Source organism: Amblyomma mixtum, chromosome 2, assembly GCF_055824585.1.
Source record: "Amblyomma mixtum isolate Tamu chromosome 2, ASM5582458v1, whole genome shotgun sequence".
In the NCBI taxonomy this organism is placed as follows: domain Eukaryota; kingdom Metazoa; phylum Arthropoda; class Arachnida; order Ixodida; family Ixodidae; genus Amblyomma; species Amblyomma mixtum.
In genome coordinates, this window is record NC_143013.1 from 254,137,490 (window position 1) to 254,157,961 (window position 20,472).

At 45.6% G+C, this 20,472-nt stretch overlaps 2 protein-coding genes across 2 annotated transcripts in view; one reads left to right on the forward strand and one right to left on the reverse strand.

Annotated features, from left to right (window-relative positions):
• The window catches only part of LOC149363565 (7SK snRNA methylphosphate capping enzyme-like), a 20,146-nt gene extending 12,575 nt beyond the window's left edge, over positions 1 to 7,571 (reverse strand). The window contains exons 1-3 of the mRNA XM_089573559.1: positions 7,414 to 7,571; positions 5,781 to 7,186; positions 439 to 657 (exon numbers count right to left, since the gene is read on the reverse strand). Coding sequence (XP_089429685.1) covers positions 439 to 657; positions 5,781 to 7,151 — 1,590 coding nt within the window. The 5' untranslated portion in view covers positions 7,152 to 7,186; positions 7,414 to 7,571. The remainder of the gene's footprint in view (positions 1 to 438; positions 658 to 5,780; positions 7,187 to 7,413) is intronic.
• On the forward strand, positions 6,144 to 20,433 carry LOC149363566 (uncharacterized). Its single transcript, XM_089573557.1, has 14 exons — positions 6,144 to 7,795; positions 8,302 to 8,353; positions 8,452 to 8,594; positions 9,388 to 9,600; positions 9,891 to 10,005; positions 11,142 to 11,214; positions 11,831 to 11,944; positions 12,754 to 12,828; positions 13,202 to 13,274; positions 14,012 to 14,110; positions 14,737 to 14,811; positions 15,302 to 15,403; positions 16,969 to 17,070; positions 17,772 to 20,433. The coding sequence occupies exons 1-14, from the start codon at positions 7,723 to 7,725 to the stop codon at positions 19,934 to 19,936; spliced, it is 3,474 nt and encodes a 1,157-aa protein (XP_089429683.1). The 5' UTR covers positions 6,144 to 7,722; the 3' UTR covers positions 19,937 to 20,433.
• Positions 20,434 to 20,472: the final 39 nt, after the last annotated feature.

The following is a 20,472-nucleotide window of genomic DNA, read 5'->3' on the forward strand; positions in this document are numbered from 1 at the left end:
CAACGCCGTCCACTTCCAGCCAGTGATCACTAACTCTATGACCTTCTTGACACAGTCATCAATGTCACAAATTAAAAAAAAAACTAAGTGGTGTGAAAAAAAAAAAACAATAATAAATACTTCTCCTTCTGCCAAATTAACATCAACACATCTAAACAGAGCGAAACAATTGAATTTTACCAAAAACAAACAGTGGGTGGAATTGTCCTCAATGCCTCTTTAAGAAAGGCTGAGTCTAGCTTTCGCAGAAAGCTAATAGATAACACCGCCGTGCAACACTGCCCACCTGCCGTTGAAGTCAACCGTCACGTGCTCAGCGGCAGATCAAACTACCTGTGTAACAGGACCACCATTATCAAGACAAACAGGAATCCCCCCTCCATCAGGCTGAAGCACCAGCACCAGCAGAGAGAGAGAGAGAGAGAGTGACGCACTGACCGTGAGCTTCTTCTTCTTGGCGTAGGAGTGGAAGGGCTGGGCCTCGAGGAGCATGCGCCCTCCCGGCCGCAGCTGGCGGTGCATGCGCTTGAAGAGGAGTCGCACCCCTTCGTCCCCCCAGTTCAGGTGCACCCACTTGGTCAGGCTCAGGCAGAGGATCATGTCAAACTCCTCCCGCTGCGCCTCCAGCTGGGCCTCGTTCTCCACTATGTAGTTGCCCTGCACGCACGCACGCACTGTGAGGCATGGGCATCGCAGTACACGCCATTCCTTGTCTAAGGACACCACGAAGAAGCAAAAGAAGGCCCCAAAACCACCTCTTGTCAATGGTGCTTTTTTCAATTATTATTCCTGACCCATCTCCGAGGCTTTTCCATTCATCCTGCCAAAGACTGCACGATACAAGCCACAGGGACGTGCGAACTGCAGTATGTGCAACGACATCAATGCATCAGCCATAGTGTACGATTGCAATGCGGTACAGTGTGTGTAATTTCTTTATATTTAAGATGTGGTAGTGAAAATGCTCTCCTTGTCTCTCATAGAAGCACACCAGCCAACAGCAGAGTTTCGTTGGCACACTGCTACAAATGATAGCAAGGGCTAGACAAACAGAGGTAGGAGGTGAAAAGAATGGATTTGGTGCCATTAAAAGTGCTTTGTAGCAAAGCCATTGTTGTGAAAGCACCTCCCTGCATTGTGTGGCAAGCACTTCCACCATGGCCAGCCTGTGAACTTAAAACTTTGAAGTCACAAGTTGACAATTCAGCGCACTTCTGTGCCGGAAGCTCGGTGATGCTACCATCACTTCTCCCTCACTAATGGCCGTGACGACCCTGTGGTGGCCAAATAAACATTTAAAGAAAATGGTGCCAGAAAGTGCCATTTTTGAGAGTATGAAGCAACACAAGCTAACACCATAGATGTGGTTGGCCACCAGTAGCTAAATGTATCCACGCTTAAAAAAAAAAAACTGTGTCCTAGGCAAGAAAAAACAATTCGGTGCTGTTGGAGAGTCATGTGGCCTTGTCTGCAGTATTTTTTCTTTTGCAAAGTTAGCTATTAGTTATGGTTTGGTTTTATGGCATTGAATGTCCAAAGCTTATGAGGGACACTGCAGTGAGAGGCTCTGGATAATTCTGACCATGAAATGCGACCACCGCAGCCGGGATCAAACCCGCATCTTTCAGGTCAGCAGCCGAGCACCATAACCACTGAGCCATCATGACGGCTTAAATGGTTGGTTGGTTGGTTTATGGGGTTTAACGTCCCAAAGTGACTAAGGCTATGAGAGACGTTGTAGTGGAGGGCTCCAGAAATTTCGACCACCTGGGGTTCTTTAACGTGCACTGACATCGCACAGTACACGAGCCTCTAGAATTTCTCCTCCAAAGAAATTCAGCCGCCGCGGCCGGGATCAAACCCGCGTCTTTCGGGCCAGCAGCCGAGCACCATAGCCACTGAGCCACCGCGGCGGCCTAAATTGTTTACGACTAAACAGTGGACTTCTTAAATATTAGCTTCGGAAAAAAGTATCAATTTAAAAGAAGTACCTAGATGACCTTGAAAAACAGCCTGCTGAAATGTTTGCAACAAGCTACCATTTACACAGCTTTTTCTTACTCGCCCTTAAATAAAGCATGCAAAATTCGAAATCCCCGCTCCACTCTCGCAATCAAGTCCAGCAACCACAGTGTGACATGCTGTGACACAGAGTGCGACACAGAAAATTTTAGCGAGAGGATAATGGGTGATTCAGTACCTATCAGTATTTCAGCTTTTCTTGCCCTCGGCAAAAACCACTGCAGGGACCCTTTAATTCATTATATTTCTGGTGCTGCACAAGCTAGACCGAAATTTTTTGAGGCAGGATGATGGGCGATTCAATATCACTGTGTCACTTTTCTTAGCCTTGGTGCAAACTGTTTCAGGGGCACTCTGAAAAAAGCGGTAAGCATACAAAAGCTGTTTGAAAGACTTGCATTGAGCGCTTTCAGTGCCCGCCTCTTTCACCTTTCAGACAAATTTGCAGACCCATATCATCACCCACTTCATAAAGGATCTAGCCACCTTGCACCACACTTCCCCAATTTCAACACAGTAAAAAAAAAAAAAAGGAAAAAAAGAAGAAAGGAGAATGCAGAGACAAGTCCAAGAAGAAAAATATACCACCCTCTGCTACCTAGGCCAGCTACAAGTCTGACAACAAAAAATATCATGAGAGTCGCCAACTCCAAGAAAAAAAATATTTTAAAACGAGAAAGCAAGCAGCTGCTCAAGAAGCAAGACAGCTGAATAAATGAAAAGCAATAAAAAAAAAAGGAAGGTTTGTTCCAGGAGCTCGCTCATACTTCTCAAATGTTTGAGCAGCAACATAGAGAGGAACATAAAGAGAACAAAATGCAGTAAATAAAGAAAGAAAGAAAAAGAGGGGAAGATTTTTTTTATATAAGTCACAGCCATTCTCTACGAGAACAGATGTTCAGCGACAAGCACAGCTGTTTAGCTAGTTTGATATTTGCAGCCGGAACTTCAGTGAGGGAAAACCACTGCACTTCTGTTCCACACTCAAGGGGCACTTGCCAGTGACGCCTCGAAGGAGAAGAACAGAGGTATAACACACAAATTACCGAAATGTGATTTGCAGCTTTCTGGCAACTGTTCCCCAAACACACACAAAAAAAATGCACCTATGAACATAAGCTCGACTAAAAATTGTGCCTCTGGATTGAGCGAAAGTGCAGCCAAAGTGACGCTTTCTGCAGTTGGAATGTGGTACGCCGTATCAATAAAGCCATACTTGAGGCAAAGACGTCATGATCTGCGATACTTCAAATAAGTTGAACACAAAACCGCGATACCCAACAGCTGAATGCAAGTCTCAAGGAATCTGAGACAGCAACTATCTTGACTAAGCACTGTGCATCTCCCGAATGGGCTCAGGTCGACAGTGCGGTCTAGACGTTATCATTTTTCATGCTGGTTATCAGATTTTACAAAATGTTCACCTTTTCATGGGCACAAAGGACCATATTTTACTTCGGAGGCCTGACAATAAATTAGTCACAGAAAAAAGAAACGCATCGTCAAATCAACAGTGTTCAATTTCCTTTCACATCCCTAACCTTACAGTCACAAGCTGATGAGACGCCTGAGCAAGCCCAACCTTCCATATTTTGTTTACAAGAAGAAAGCCTCATAATGTAGAAGTTATAGGAAGAATAAGCAGTGCCACTTAAAGAGCCTTTCAGTACACTTGCACTAGCCCAACGAACACCAGCTAACTAGTGTTGTGCCACAGATTGTACGTCCAATGTGTTTAACTAACAATTAATTGAAATAACCTCTCATATCAACATACCAACTGCAAAACTCTTACAGATGTTGCTTAATACAAGCGAGGGATGTCCTGTGTTAAGCCTAGACTTCTCATGCCTCCTGCAACTGTCTGCAAGCCAGATAAGACGCCTCACAACAAGGTACCTTTCTGGCAGTGAGCCAACAAGATGCTATCTAATGCGGGTGTAGGAAGCACCTCCAAACAGCCAGCTACGCACGATGTTGTTAGCTCAGTCTAGTCATTCCAGCAGTCAGTACGGTTGCTTTAAATGCACTGTCCACAATGCTAAAAAAAATAAATATTTCGGATGCCACATGCAAATTATATTTTGTATACCGACTGCAAACACTTCACTTTCTGGCTTTAATACACCAGATACAAAAAATATTTGTCCCTTTACAAACAGCACCACCCAACGCTGCTGTCTGTGCATAGCAGGTCTCACTACAGAGCATCCACAGAGAGCAAACCGCTTAGTCTCTCTGTTCACACAAGCAGATAAGAATGCCACACACAGCTAAAAGCCGAATGGTCACGACTGTTCTCAACAAGCCACTCAAGCAATCTACTCAAGGCTGATGCGCACTGTACCACATCTGCAGTTTCATGAAACACTGCTAATGCTGTCATTTGTCCAGTACATTCAACCAGTATGTCACAACCTACCTCTATGCGTATTTTTGAGCTCACCTGTGTGACTATGTCTTATCTTGGGCTTAATTTAAAGCTGTCAGAACGCTATCCAGACATAAGTCCAAATAGATGTGAAGTCTTGTGCGTTGTCACATTCTTTGCACTATACTTTTTAAGCACTAAGGTCAGAGGGAATACCCACACAACTTTTCATAATGCACTCGGTGACAACTACAACCCACTCAAAAGCCATCTAAGTGACTAAAGGAGCCCGCGGTATCTCTGCAAATGCTAAATCACGAAAATGGCAGACAAGTGACATTTGTCTCAAATTTAGTGCTGACAAAGCTCCTAGCTTCTCAAACAGCTACGAAATTACTGTGAAATTAAGCTATGTAATAATGTTGGCGGCCTGGCATATTGCTCGCTGTGTGGTTGCTTCGCTCCAGGATGGATTACATTGTGGCATAACCCTTTGTAGCGGGCGGACGCAATACCCGAGTCCTAGCCATGACATTGAAATCACTAGGGTAGCTGGCGCCACCTATGGAAATACCTCGACGAACTCTCAGCGACCAACCAAATTTTCTGGACCGACACCAAAAGGCACCGATAAAAAAAAAATCTTATCACTTCAAGGGCCATATCTGGCCCTTTTTCCCACATTCTGCTGCTCTTCTTTTTTTTTTTTTCATATGGAGTCTAGCAATCTGTCCAGATGGAGCGACATGATTCTCGACAGAGTTCCATCCATACCTGACCTATCGTTTCCTTTTTGGACCAATGCCTAGTGCCAAATGTACCATCAGGTTTTGATCATACTAGCACCAGTAGATAACACCACAGCATGTACGGTGGTATATTTCTGTATGGTTCGTTTTGATACCCTTTCTTCCATCTAAAGCGATTAGGTTTGGTTTAGTCAGGTTCGGTTGGCCGTCACAGAGTTCTTATTTCTTGAGATAACTCCAAGAGTGATTTTTTTTTTGTCATCAGAATGCCTTATCAGAATTTTTTTACCAGAATTCCCCCAGACGGAACAATATTACCGGTGTTAGAGTTCTGTTCAGACATACCAGTGCATAGCATCACAAAACATACAAATATTTGCTGCTGCGTGGTTTTAATTTTGTCAGGTTTGGTTTTTTGTTATTGGGGAACTTGACGATCACAGTTTCATGTGAACATAACCGAGATCAATTTTTGTTAGCCGTGGACGGAACTCTAGCTGCAGCTGGTGTTCCGTAAGGACAGAACTCTAGGCACAGCCATGAACTAAACCAAGACGCTCAGCTGGGCTAGTCGGTATACGTTCTGACAAGGTACGGAGAGCAACTGAGGGAAGGGACTGGGGACAGCGTCGGCTCACCTCGACGAAGAAGACGTTGTTGGGGAAGGCCACGGACTCGGCCTGCCGCCCGGGGAGCGCGGCGGCCGCGATGGGGCCGTGACAGATGGCCATGGACACCGGGAAGCGCATCTCGCCCGCCAGCGCGGCGGTCAGGTAGTGGCGCACGTTGCGTCGCGCCGCGCGGATCAGGCCGCCGTCGATGTCGAGGCCGATCACCTTGCGCGGCTCGAAGTCGCGCGCCAGCGACAGAGTCAGGTGGCCCACGTTGCAGCCGATGTCGAGCACGTCTCGGCCGCGGAACCACTCGGCCTTCATGGCCTTGAGCCGCGGGTCCTCCTGACCGCCGCCGTTGCGGTAGCCGTAGTACCGGTTGTAGTTGCCGTACTGGAAGTGCGCGTCTTTGGGCCGGAAGTGGACCTGCTTGGATGCGGCCGAACGTGCGGCGTTGGTCGAGCGCCGCGACTCACCCGCGGACTTGCGGCGCGAGAACTTCACCGGAGAACCCTGAGGCACGACGGGAGAGACAATCTTGTCCGCGGCTGGTGCCCCGGAGGCGGCGGCGGCGGTAGACGGTGTCGCGGAAGACGTCGATGCAGCGGGCGCACCAGCGTTGTTACCGCTGGAAGTCTTGCGCGAGGTCGTCGAGGGGGTAGCTGGAGATGGGGTCGCGGGTGGCATTGTTGAGTCGGTCGCAGACGAAGTGCTCTCGGCGACTCCGGTCACCGCTGCAGTCACCCCGGTTGACGGAATCGCGGCTGACGAGGAAGCGTCTTCAGTGGTCGTGGCGCTGGAGTCGGCAGCGGGATCGTCCTCGCTCCGTGACTTTCGTTTGTAGCGGCGCTTTCGCTTGCGCGCCCCCGGTGACACGAGCTTGAACTCAATGTCCTCGCCAGTGTTGAGGTTCAGCGGGTCGTTGATGTTGGGTGGAATTAGAACCTCCACCTGAGTCCTGTGCCGTGGCGTGGGCACTGGCGACGACTTGGGAGTCACAGCATTCGCGCGCTTGTTCACCTCGTCATCGGCGAAACTGGCCAGGTTCAGCGGGTCGTTTATGTTGCCTCCGAGCAGGAACTTGGTCGGCGGAGTGAACAGGTCTCGGCGCCGTCTCTTGAACGGGTACTTATGGTCTGACACGGCGCCGAAGGACTGCCGCCGCTTGCCGTATACGCCTTTGCCCGCCGGCACCGGCGGCTTGTTCTGATTGCTGGCGGGTTCCTCGTGGGCCAGGGGCCTTTTGAGCACGGCGCCGGACTCGGCGCCGTTCGTGGGCTTCAGCGTCTTGGGCCGATCGACACTCACCGATCGACATCGCTGGAAGACGGCCGCCGCAGCGGCCCGCTTGGACGACATGTCCACATGAATGCCTGGCACAGCTACTGCCGTCTCCATCCTCGCAGATTTGCTGGGCCCGCTACGTGGTGCGCCTATTCGGGGGGAGAAAAATCAAATTACGTTGTCGCAACGTTGAGCCGTCGCGCCCAGTCCCACGTGGTGTTGTTTACACGCGACGCGCGCTAGGAACGAGGGTACACAGACGCCATCTTACTCCGAGGCGCCCACGGCGCTACGGACCAGCAACAGAGCTGGGCGGGCGGGGCTCTCTTCCGCCGCGTGCAGCACGCTAAAGATGACCGTAATCAACCAGTTTTACCTGAAAACGGCTTCGCTGCAGCTGTGTGCGGTCACCACCGAGCCAAATAGCGCCTTAAAGGCTCTCCGATACGTGCGCCTGGTAACAAGCTCAGCAGCTCCAGCATAACTGCAAATGGCAGCCCACACTGCGATTTACCATCGCGAGGTTGGCTGCCGGCCGCGCCGCCTGTCGCCGACCTAATTGATAAAACGACCATTGATCCACTCGTCACGCAGTCTTTTGTGCAACATAAATCATGATAATGATTACGCGAGCCTTTAATTTGTTCCGAGGGTGACTGTTTTTCACAAACTGTCAACCCCATCAATGCCAGTCAACTTCCGGTTTGCGTTAATAAGGCGCGCTCTACAAGTGTGCAAGGAAGCCAACCAGTTTTATGGTATATTTTACGTGCAACTGCTTGTCGTATACCTAAAATGACATGCGAGAATATATTTCAGGCTTATTGCATTAAGGCATGCATTCTCATTTTGAACAAACGACTCAACAAGACAGTTTCGAACCAACGGCTACGCGCGCGTCTGGCGCGCGAAAGCTGTAGCAGACGACAACAAACGTTCTCGTATAACTTTTTTCCCTGCAAACATGCGTTTGAAAGCTAAACGCGAGTGAAAACTTGCGTAATAAACGCATACGTGAAACATTTAACGTTCGCATAACGTTGATTTAGACTAATGAACTTTACGCATGGAGTGTTCAGCAGACTGTACTGTACGACAGAAACCGTTAGACCGTCGTTCGTGCTGGCCGCGTCTCGAACGGCTGCAGGATATTTGTCGCAAATTATCTGGAAGAAGAGTCGTTCAGACTTCTTAAAGTTTTAAGTCACTAGCTGTGCGTAAGTTCTTTTCTCCAACATCAACAGTTCGAGCGTTTTTCCAACAGAAACGACGAGTTCATCCATGGAAGGAGCTGAGCAGGAGGAGCCCGCCGTCAGGTAATGGATAGTCGTCGAAGAGTTCGACTGGCTTGTTGCGGCTGTCTTTTGATCTGTTCTCAGTTTCAGACAACGCTCGAATGCTTCAAACTTTTCAGGGGCGACGACGACGACATGGAGCAAGCAACGCCGCAAGTAGCTTCCAAGAGTGTCCCGTCTGTACCTGGAGCCCCAGTGAAGAAAAAAAGTCGCTCGTCTGCCACCGGAAAGCTTAAGCCTAAGAAGCTCGTTTACAGCAATAGTAAGAAATTAAAAATATATGCTGCACACTCACTGTGAACAGTAGCTTGCAAGGGTGTTCAATGAACAGTTACTGATTTTTAGGTTTTAATGATTATTAGTACCCCGCGTATGTTGCCCTGGCTCGCATTATGCGAGAACGGGAACACTGGCCGCACTTAAAGTGAATATTTTTCTTAAATGTTGTACATCTGCTCAAAACTCAATATGGCATTTAGGTGGGAGAGATCTCTGTGCACCTCGCCCAGAATATAGATTTGGAACTTTAGTTGTTCACATTCACGGCTGCGCGAGGGACAAAATCCCTACTAACTTACCCTTAATCCTTTGGAAATCCTCTGTGTTTGTGGGTGTGATAGTTTTATGCATGACTGAATTCAGTTTCACCTTTTTTTTTCACCCTCACCTGGAGTAGACTGAATTATCAGGTCCACCTCGCTTGTAACCACCAAAATCTCTCTCAGTCTCTTTTTCTGAGGAGAAAAGCATGCCTACTTTAGCTGTGGTCCACCATGCATTATAATAAAATGATACGAAATGACATTAGGGACATCTGAGTAGTGAACAGCTTCAAATGGAGCAATTAGTTTTAATTTACATTCAGCACTTCTTTAATTTTACCTTTCTGTACAATAGGGCCATCAGGCTGAGATAACCTCCTGCGTTCTATTTCATTTTCGTCTATTTCATTTTCATTTCTAATTTACATTCAGCACTTCTTTAATTTTACCTTTCTGTACAATAGGGCCATCAGGCTGAGATAACCTCCTGCGTTCTATTTCATTTTCGTCTAGGTGCAGAGGAGCAAGCGAAGAAGCTAACTGAGGACACGGGCGTAAGCTTGCCTCTTAGCCAAGAAATGCTACAGCTCCTTGAAACCAGAATCAACACTACGGAAGGTACATGGGCGCAGTGCGATCACCCAGACTGCAGCAAGTGGCGTTACCTTGCTGACGTCATTGACCCGAGCGAGCTACCTGACAAGTGGTATTGCTCTATGAACAAAGGTATGCGTGTTTGTGCTGAGCTTACGAGAAACAACATTAAATTCAACTTGCATGCTTGCTTTGATGATTAGCTCTTGAAATAGTATGCCGTACGTGCCTAATGACTTTTGTTTTGCCTAACACGAATCACTAAAGCAAACACAAGCATGGTAAGGTAAACTTGGCATGTGGTTTAAGAGGGAGTATCAGTATAGCAGTTCCATGATCAATCTGAGCATTCAAGATCACACCGGGACGCATAAGCCAGGCGTGCTTTCTGCTCTTAAGTCTCAAGTAGTGCTTGTTTTCAGATCCAAAGCACAACAGCTGTGAAGCAGAAGAAGAAGATCTGCCTGACGAAGAGTTGGTGGAGGCGAAGTACTTTGTGGGTTCTGTTGTCTGGGCCAGGGTGAACACATACCCATGGTAAGAATGATATAAGCACAACCAAACGGCAATATGGTGAACGCTTATTAATCACTACCTTCACAAATTATAAATACTGTTTGCTATGCTACATTCTACTTTAAGGTATTGTTAGCACATTTATTCTGGCTGAGAAGCTTTACTGCCTGATCATTAATTGAATCATCAGCATTGACTGATCAATCAAATTTCACGTGACAGAGCAACTTTGTGAGTTAGTTCCACTCAATATGACAAGCTTTTCTTGCAGAACGTAAGAATTTATTCTCGTCCATGGGAACTGAGAACAGGGCAGTCGTAATAAGGGAGTAATTACTCATTGACGTCCACTCGAGCGCAGCCATATGGCCACAAAGGAAAGCTATACAGCTTTCACAGAAACTTTGTAGTTAAAGAAAAATTCGTCCTGGTCCGGGGTTCAAACCCGGGACCACCGCTACACCGGAGCAGTCGCTCTACCAATTGAGCTAACCGGGACGGCAAGCTTATGGTAGGGCGAGAGCGAATTGATCTATAACTCGAAGTGGGAACAGTGTTGACCAAATATTTTAACTACGAAGTTTCTGTGAAAGCTGTATAGCTTTCCTTTGTGGCCGTATGGCTGCGCTCGGGTGGACGTCAATGAGTAATTACTTCCTTATTACAAAATCTTCTCCACCTTGGGGGATTCCCCTAAATATTTGGTCAACAGGGCAGTCGTTTTGCCAGGGAAAAAGTTGTATTAAGAAAAGCCAGTTTATTTCTTCAAATCACATGAAACAGAAGAGTACATTTGAGAGGCTCGCATGACTATATTGCATGTAGAGATGGTCGAAGAATGTATCCAATGAGACATGATTATATTCCATTCAAAAAATGTATATGACGAGCTACACTTTTGCAATTTAGCTCCAACACACTCGGGTCACATTGTCATACTGATGACGTCTTGCTACTGTTCCGAAGAAGTCCAGAAGAACAGCCAGCCAAGTTTCACACCAATGGACCCATTTTGATTCAATTTCTGGCTTTCTGCTCACTGTCCTCGCAGTCATGATCACACAGTGGGCAGTCATGAGCTAGGAATGACTGTTGAAAAGATGTTTCAGGACTGATGCTATGTGCCTTGAAGGATTAATTTCTCTTGTTAACACCAGGTGGCCCGCAATGATTGATGATGATCCTGACTTGGGTGTTTATGAGTGGCGAGAAAGAGGACCTGGACTCCCCGTAAGCATACCTAACGTCATAAAACAGTCGCATTTTGGCACCCGGCACATTACATCATAAACAATAGCCACATCCCTCTGACATACGAAAAGTCTTGTCATGTGAACTGTGGATATGATATGCATCTGTTTAACTCCACATCATTTTTATGTAAAATGGGAACTGACATGAACTGGCATAAGCTAGACTCAGGAGTAAAGCCCTCTCCAAATCTCTAAGATATGTGCAGGGCTGTTTTTGTTTTCAGTATAAACGTTTCATTCTTCAGTAGACTGCATTGAGTGCACGCTGTCATTCAGGGCTGTTGCCACTAGCAGCAGCATGGCGCAACGTTTCTGGGTTGAGCTAAATTAATGCATTCAGAAATGGCTCAATATCAAAAGTCTGTGCTGAAACTAAAAATTTATTGGCAAGTGCATACTTTCAATTCTCACCACTGTCATTTCTACTTCGTTCTGATAGTTTGTGAAAGAGACAGGTTTTTGCATATTTTAAGGCACTGATGCATTCATAACCGTTATGTATTTGCAAAGCCATTTTTTGAAATAAGCGTCAACCAGTGGTTCGGTCTGCTCATGGACTTTAACTTTTCCTTTTTTCTTTCTCATAACTATAGACTCACTACCATATGACTTTTCTGGACCAAAAGGTTACACGGGCATGGGTCCGAGACAGTAACTGTATGGCTTTCCGTCTGGCTTGCAATCACGATGGCCCTGCGAAAAACAAGGCAAGTGATTCCGATGCCCACATTCCAGTTGCTCTTGCTGACGAAGGTTGCTCGCCTGTATTCACGTATATTACAAGAGAACCTATCACTCGTTCCAAATGCAGAAAGTTACTCAAACACTGCTGACTCTGGAAAGCATCATGGATGTTGGCCTGCCCCTCGCAAAAGTGTCAAGATATGTGCTTCTTGTAAAAACTTTAGCTTATATATCAGATCTGAAGACCTACCTCAAAATTCATGACCACCATATCATTTTTTTTCCGTACTCTTACTTTGCATTTCTTTTGCTCTCAAAACAATAGCTTCTTGTTGGGCTAGCTGGTAATTACAGCTGGCACTCTATACTTCAAACTCATTTAATGCAAACTCACGATTTGGTCCCATCAACATCAAGTGTATCAATAAGGCTCTCGTTAATTTAAAATTTTTTGGCCCCCTTCAAGTTTGAATCACAGAGAACTGATTGTACTACAGGATTTTACGAACTAAGGTGGCCACACAGGCTTTGGTGCTTTCTATGTGTTCACCTTATTTTGCAGAACAGCTCTTGACTTCAGCAGAACAATATGTCTGCAATTATAAACATGCCAGCAAAAATCCATCTGTCAGCAAAGAGGTTTATCTCCATGTCTTCTCTCTACACACAGTGCTTTTCTACCTATAAAGTCACCACCACTTCCGTTGGAACGCAAAGGTGCTAGTATTGCTGCTTCAACCTGCAAGGCTCTCATATCAATGCTTTGACTGACAGATGCCCTTGGGTACTGTGTGACACGGTGCCTCAGTCTAATTGCCTCTTATTATTATAGGTTCCTGGCCACTTCAGAAGGACTTTCGATGCAGCCGTGGAGACTGCAGAACTGGCATTAAAACTGCCTTTAGCGGTAAGGACCTTTTATTTAAGCTGGCATCCAAACGTGCAAGCCTCTAGTAATGTACAGGTGGATACTGTGTACTTGCAGCAACATACAAGCTCATGATACGTTCATTTGAAAAAACGCCCATTTGAACGGCTACTCATGCTACTGTATGTTTGGAGCTGGAATTATATGAGGCTGAACATGCTTGAGTAAGCATGCCGGCAGATAAAGATATTTTTCCACAATGCGGTAGCCCTCTATGAACAGATGAGACAAATTTGAAGCCCTTTAGGGGTGGGGGTGCTGTCAGGGTCTCAGAAATAAAAACTGCTACGAAGTAAACAAGCTGGTCCTATCCTTTTACATGCGGATCAAACTACCTCTTCCCATTTTGCAGGAACGCATCAAGAAATATTGCTTCCTTAATCGCTATCCAGGCACATGCAAGAGCCTGCCTCGAGCTTCCAAAGGTACGTAAGTGCTGACAACCAGTTTTAGTACTGCTTTTAGAAAGGATGCGGCCAATGATAATCTCGTGCTAAGTCAGCAATTATCCCTTATTTCCACATAGTTTCTGTAGCTGTCAGAGCTTTCTGATCTTACGAGTTGCAAAATTTCCCATAAGATCCATGTATTGAAAAACTGCGGTCTGACTGGGCTGAAATTTGGGGGTTTACGGATCGTCATGACACCCGCAGTCAATAATGTAAACAGCGTCCAAGTTAAAAATTCGAGATTGTAGATAACCGCACTAAATTCCTGGCAACAAAATCAGTGAAACAGACGCAGTAACAAATATCCCTAGGTACAACTATCCGAGAGATAAATAAAAATTCAGCGCAGTGAACACAAATTCTAGCACGAGTTAGTACAAGTGAGCTGAGGCAACATACAAGGCTCCATACAGTGCCATCGCACCATTCCTTGCATATACTGTTTCCCAGTATTTTAAATTCAGCACTCACTCTTTTTCATGGGAGGCTACTAGAATGAGAAGTGCTTGCCACACTGTAACAGAGCTAGAGATCTATGCTAGGTTCATGTGGGAACGCCAGAAGCTTTGCCAAGGTTGTTTACGAAATTACAAGGCCAGAAATTAACATGACATAATGTCTTACAGAGCTTGTGGCTCACTGCTTACAACAAATTAACTTGGCTTGCGTTTTGCATACTGCCCAAATATGTTACGCAACACGTTCTTCAATAGCGAAACGCCCAAGGGAGAGCTCACGTGCAAATCAAGAGAGCGAAAAGGAAGAACCAGCATATTCGTGCACAAAGCAGCCAAAAACGAGCCAGAAACAAGGTGAGCACGTGCATAGTTAGAACTTCTTTTAGCTCTTATTGCTTTAGGACTTCCACTGAATGCAAAGAAGTCGATCGCTTCATGGCGCTACATTCCAACTAACTGTCTTCATAAGAAGCACTTTTATGTCTCATGCTTTCACTGCATGTGCCATTACTGGCCACAAGCAATGCCAGAAGAACTTTTGCCAAACGATGTACGATACAACAGTCTGCTGAAAACTAATTAATCGTTAAAAAGTTTCGCTAGCACCTTTGACTGCCTAGACACAAAAAAATGTGAAATTTCAACGATTTTATGACGTAGTGCTCATACTTTCATTAAAACCTGCTTCAAAACAACCTTTGAAACTTGCCTGCTAATATCCAGCCAGCTTCGAGCCAATGTTGGCACTAGTTCTTCAATCGGGAAAGCCACTTATCCATATTGGAAACTTTCCACAGCTAATCAATGCTTGCTAAGCCAGTGTGAAGAAAATATGTCAAGCACATGATGTATGCAATGCGTAACCAGCTGACACTTTCAGGAAGAAATGTAACAAACTTCATTTAGAGAAAGGAATACTAACGCAGCATACGAGAGCACTGAAAGTACTAAAAGTGCTCCCTCAACATGTGCTATTGCAGCCAAGAAACCACGTGGAAGGCCAAGGAAAGAGAACAAGGACAGCGCAGACATGACCCCTTCGCAAGCAAGCCAAGGTGAACAGTAACACAACGGAGATGTAACAGTTATTGCCACCTACCAGTACTGAGCACTTTCTGCAACCAGTAACCAAACCTGGGAACACCCAGGCAGTTAGCAAGTAATGCTAGAGCTGCGACGCCAAATTACTGGAAATTTAACGTAGTAAGCCTACAGAAAAGAAATTGGCCTGAAGTCATCAGTTGTACAGGCAAAAACTGCTTTTAGCAACCAGAAGCATGACACTGCCAGCAATGTACGACAATTGGCTGCAATAAGGAGCCAAAAATTGGTAAATACAGAGGGAAAAAAAAAGACCACAGTAATACGATGTGCAGAGCTACGGGAGACATACTCAGGACAGCGAGGGAAAGCCAACCTTACCTTTAATTTAAGACACAGTAAATCCTACACCGAGTGCGTATTTCGCCTGAAGCAAGCCGTGCTTTTGTTCATATTCGCACAAGCATTGCCAGTCTGGCTTACTGACGCGAGAACCTCATGCAGGTGTAAAGCGGCCAAGAGGCAGGCCACGCAAGAATGCCAACACTGAAGGGTCACAGCCGGCTTGCCCAACCCCAAAAGAGCCAGGAGTGAGCTCTAAACAAGGTGAGGAAACAAAATGCTGGTGGGTGGGGGAAAAGCTTAGTCCCACTTTTGTACCAAGTGCAACCAGACACCATGCGTGTGAAGTTTCGAAGTAGCAGTGTGTCTCTTGTTTCGAGGAATGGCAGCGACATAACTAAAAAAGAACTTTGCCATGAACTTCAGGATTGTTCCTGTTCTCAGTGCTGTCAAGATTTAAGAAATGTTGTGAGCGATGAGAGTTTAGCTGGCAACTGCAAGGCTAACCCCTATTGGTAACTCACAACCACCTTAACCCCACTAGACAATGAGTGTGTTAGGACAGGTTAGGTCAGGTCACAGAATTAAACAGCTGCAAGAACTCGGCAGAGTTCACCTATGTCGAAAGGTATAGCATAGCTAAGCCATATCAAGGTACTTGGCTATTCACTCCTAATATTCTGCTCTTAAGTGGAGACAGGGACCTTAAGAGCTGCTTTTTACTTCTAGACCAAATGCAATGAAACAGTGCAGAGTTATTTAGTTTCCTGTGCTGATTTAAAATACTGAATTGCTTTTTTACTATGTCAATTAGTCCCCTGAGATCTTACTCATTTACATTAATTTGCTTGCGAATTTGCGAAGGCAAGAAAGAAAACCACTAAACAGAAAACTATTATTAACAGTGGCTAGATAGTATAAAGCACAAACAATGCACTGTTGGTAGCACTTTTCAGAATAAGCCAATATTAGTTATTTTAGAGCCTACTGAAGTTCAGTGTTGACACGACAGGTAAACGAGCATTCTATAGGGTGCACAAAAATTTGTAAGTATAAATCAAGAAATCTGCTCCCAACATAGCAGCTTTAATCTTCAATCATTTTTCGCAGCATGCTGCAACAAAGGATATGTAGATGCCGAGATATTCTTTTTGAAAACTTGCAAGCAGTAAAAAATTTGCGATCTGAGAAAGTAAGGATGAAATGAGGCATACACCGGAATTATAAATTGGAATTGCATCAAATATCTGATCTAATAAATGAAAAACTTGATAAGTAGAATATGGGCTGCAGATCCAAAAACACTTCTTTTTGCAATCTTTTGGCCCCACAGACTCCTGTCCCCCTTAAAAACATAGTCAACAATGACAGACTATTATTTACATATTTTTGCAAGCAGCGTTTTTCAGTAATTGCAAAAACAAAAATAGCCTGTTAGGTTAGACCTAATTCACTTACCCAATCAGTTGTTAATTGTATGCTATGTAATTCATAGATCAATGCTCGAGTAAGAGTAGAAGAGAACATGCCTCTTTAGAATGAAATATGTCAAGTGTGGTGCACTGCACTTGAACAGCACTTGGGGCATTAAAACCTTAAATGTAAACTGAGAAGATTTGAGGAGTGGACCAAAAAAATAAAAGACCACAGTAATGCAATGTGCAGAGCTATGGGAGACATACTCGGGACTGTGAGGGAAAGCCAACCTTACTTTTAAGACGCAGTAAATCCTACACCAAGTGCGTATTTCGCCCTGAGCAAGCCATGCTTTTGTTAATATTTGCACAAGCACTGCCAGTCTGGCTTACTGATGCGACCTCCTCATGCAGGTGTAAAGCGGCCAAGAGGTAGGCCAATCAAGAATACCAGCACTGAAGAGTCACAGCCTGCTTGCCCAACCCCAAAAGAGCCAAGAGTGAGCTCTAAACAAGGTGAGGAAACAAAACGCTGGTGGGTGGGGGAAAGCTTAGTCCCACTTTTGTACCAAGTGCAACCAGACACCATACGTGTAAAGTTTCGAAGTAGCAGTGTGCCTCCAGTTTAGAGGAATGGCTGCGAAAAAACTTGATAAAAAAGCTCAGTTCAGCTGGCAAGTTACGACTGCCGGCAGAATAACTGCAAGGCTAACCCCCATCGGTAGCTCACAACCATCTCAGCCCCACTAGACAGCGAGTGTGTTATGAAAGGTTAATCCAGGCCACGGAATAAAACAGCTGCAAGAACTCGGCAGAGTTCCCCTATGGCAACAGGTATAACACAGCTAAGCCACAGCAAGGTACTTAGCTACTCACTCCTAATATTTTGCTCTTATGCACGATTTGTCTCAGAATTAGTGCGTCCCACTGCTACATCAAAAGCTTCCAAAAAATGCACACAAATATTTGCATTTTATGGCAGAGTATTCCCCTTCACACATATTCACTAAAGAAAAGTTGTAAGTGTAGAAGGGGATCCGCCTCTTTAGAATGTAATGTGTCAAGTGTAATGCACTGCACTTAACGGCACTTGGTGCATTAAAACCTTGGATGTAAAGTGAGAAGATTTGAGGAGCGGTGTGTTAAATGTATCTAATCTATACACACAAATCATACCTCTGCATGGAGAATGTGTCATCAAGGAATGTTGTTTTCAGATCCAGCTCCCCGGTATGGAGCCACAGCGCAAGGCGCTCACAAGACCCTCTCAAAGCAAGTACCACCCTTGCAAAAGGCTGAGAAACGACGCATAAATGCCACGCCATCTGAATTTGTTGAAGTGCCAAGTGTCGAGGAGGCTCAAGGTGCAGAGAAAACGTTCAAGCTAATGACTGCCACAATTTCTTCACTGTCTCCAACTGCAACAACAGCTTCAAGCAGCATTACGGACACTGCGCGGGACTCTGAAAATACAGCAGGCCAAATGCAGACAGGATCTGAAACCAAGGGCAACGCCAACGTTGAAGAAATGTTCTCTTCAGACTCAGATTCCAAGCACGGAGGCAAAGCTCAAGGTACTCGCAAGAAAACCTCCTCAAATCTAGTAGGACCTGCGAAGCAGGTTGTGCGACCAGATGCAAAGGCCATGAAACCTACGTTTGCGTCATCAAAGCCAGGTATCAAGCAAGCTCAAGATTCACAGAAAAAACTCAAGCTGAACACAAACAAGACAATGGCTTCAAGCAGCACTGAAGACACCAAGCAGAACTCGGACAAGACAGCGAATCAAATGCAGGGAGAACATCAAAGCAAGGGTGACGACAAAGTTGAAACTACTTCTGAGCAAAGTCTCTTTTCGCCTGCTGCAGATCGTGAAGGCACTGCCTCTTCTGAAGCAGCAGCGATGGAAATAGATTCTAGCCACTCTGAAAGCATGTTTGAGACACCTCAACCTCCAACTCTCGCTTTTGAAAACGATCAGCAAAACTTACCAGTTGCTGCACCATTGCCTTCAAAAGACTCACCAAAGGACGACAGTGCAATACATCTCAAGCCCTCTGGCATGACTCACATGCCTGCAAATAATATTGCTACGAACCCCCCAACTTATGTTGACACGGCAGCTGCCAGTTCTCAAAGTGCTGGATCAGTAATGCCTTTGGACTCGCCCACTTACACCAATTTGTCGAAAGGTGAAGTGGGGACATTGACAGAAGCAAGACAAAGTCTCCCCACTCCATTATTTGATGATGCAGAAACTCAGCCTGAATGCTTCCCGGACATTAACTTGGTGCTTGATTTCCTTGACAGCAGTGTAACAACCGGTTATAAACCCAAACTCAGCAGCCTAAACAAAGCTGCTGAAGCTGTGTGCACAAATAAGACAGATGAGTCCCTTCCACCAAATAAAGTAATGGAGACTGCATGCACAAATTTAGGCAACACACCAGAGAAGGTTCCAATTGAAACATCAATCCAGGGCAACGCTTTGAGAGGTCACGGCAGTGTGATTTCATCAGCAACAGCACCCAAGAAGCTATCTCAAATCCATTATGAGCCTAACCTTAGTGGTCTGAAGAGAGCTGAAGAAGCTGTACGCACTAGTAAAGTAGATAAGCCCCTGCTGCCAAGTGCAGTCACGGGTTTAGAGACCACACCTGACAAGGTTCCAATTGGAAAATCTGTGCAGACAACTAACATTGAACTGCAAGTTCATGGCACTACGGTTCCATCGGTGAATGCACCAAAAAAGCCAAGCAAGGTTAAAAAGCCAAATCCAGCACTACCCGGGGAGGAGTTGGTGTCTGCCCTTACTGGCACAGCGTCAAACAACTGCGCTGCACCTACAAAACAAACCGAAATGAGTAAAACCAAGCTACCCAAGTCGGGAAACGAGGACGTGGCAGCCAAGAAAAAAAACAGCAGCAAGCCCAAGAAACAGCCAGCCTCTGACAACAAGGAGAACACAGAGAAGCCTGCCAAAACACAGGCAGCCCTTGCTACGGACACTACATCTGCAAAAGCAAAGAAGGCAGCGTCAAAACAGAGTCAGCCACCAGGCACATCAATGGCGGCACCTAAGGTCCCCAAGAAGCCTTCCTTCAAGGTGCCAGTAAAAGACAAATCTCCTGCCAAAATGGAGGCAAAGCTGCAAGCGGCACTGGCCAATGTGGTTGCCAATGTGGCCAACGTGGTAGGCGTAGGCGTCAGCAAACCACCAGATTCAGAGGACAGCGATTTTGACTCCCTGTCCAACACACAGGAGCTTACGTTTGAAGATGTGCTGTCTTCCATTTCTCAGAGCATGAGTCAAGGCCGTGAGTCCGACTTTATCAGCATGGAGAGCATTGGTGGCTCCCAGACATTCAACACAGCAGAGTAGGAGTCTGCAACTGTGTTGACCCCTTCGTTTTTCGTCACCTATTTAATGTTTCACTGACTAGAGCCAGGCTGTGCTCAAATGATCATTTGTATTGTTTGTACCAACGCACTTACACTGTGTCAAGTCCTCCACATCTTTTGTTTCGTTGCCTACCCAAGCAAAGATGGGCCCAGAAGTCTAGTTTTGTTTGTTCTGTTGCATTTCTGAAGTGTTAACTTATTCTAATGCACACTATACCATCAACTTCCTTGTTGCACCTTACACTGACACTTCTGCAATGCCAACTTTGGCATCTCTACCACTTGTCATTCTGAAGGATTTCAGCTGACATCTCAGCATGAAATGCTGCTGCAAAAGTTAACAGATGTAGCAAGGGTGCAGCATGTGAAGGCCTGTTCCAGTGCTAAACAAATGTTTACCTTTCTTTAACATGCATTTTGACACAAACATACTCCCAAATGTATGACAGAAAAGAATAAAAGTTATGTTAAAGCAGACTGAAATGCAATTCAGTGTGATTTAAGAATGTCTGGGCG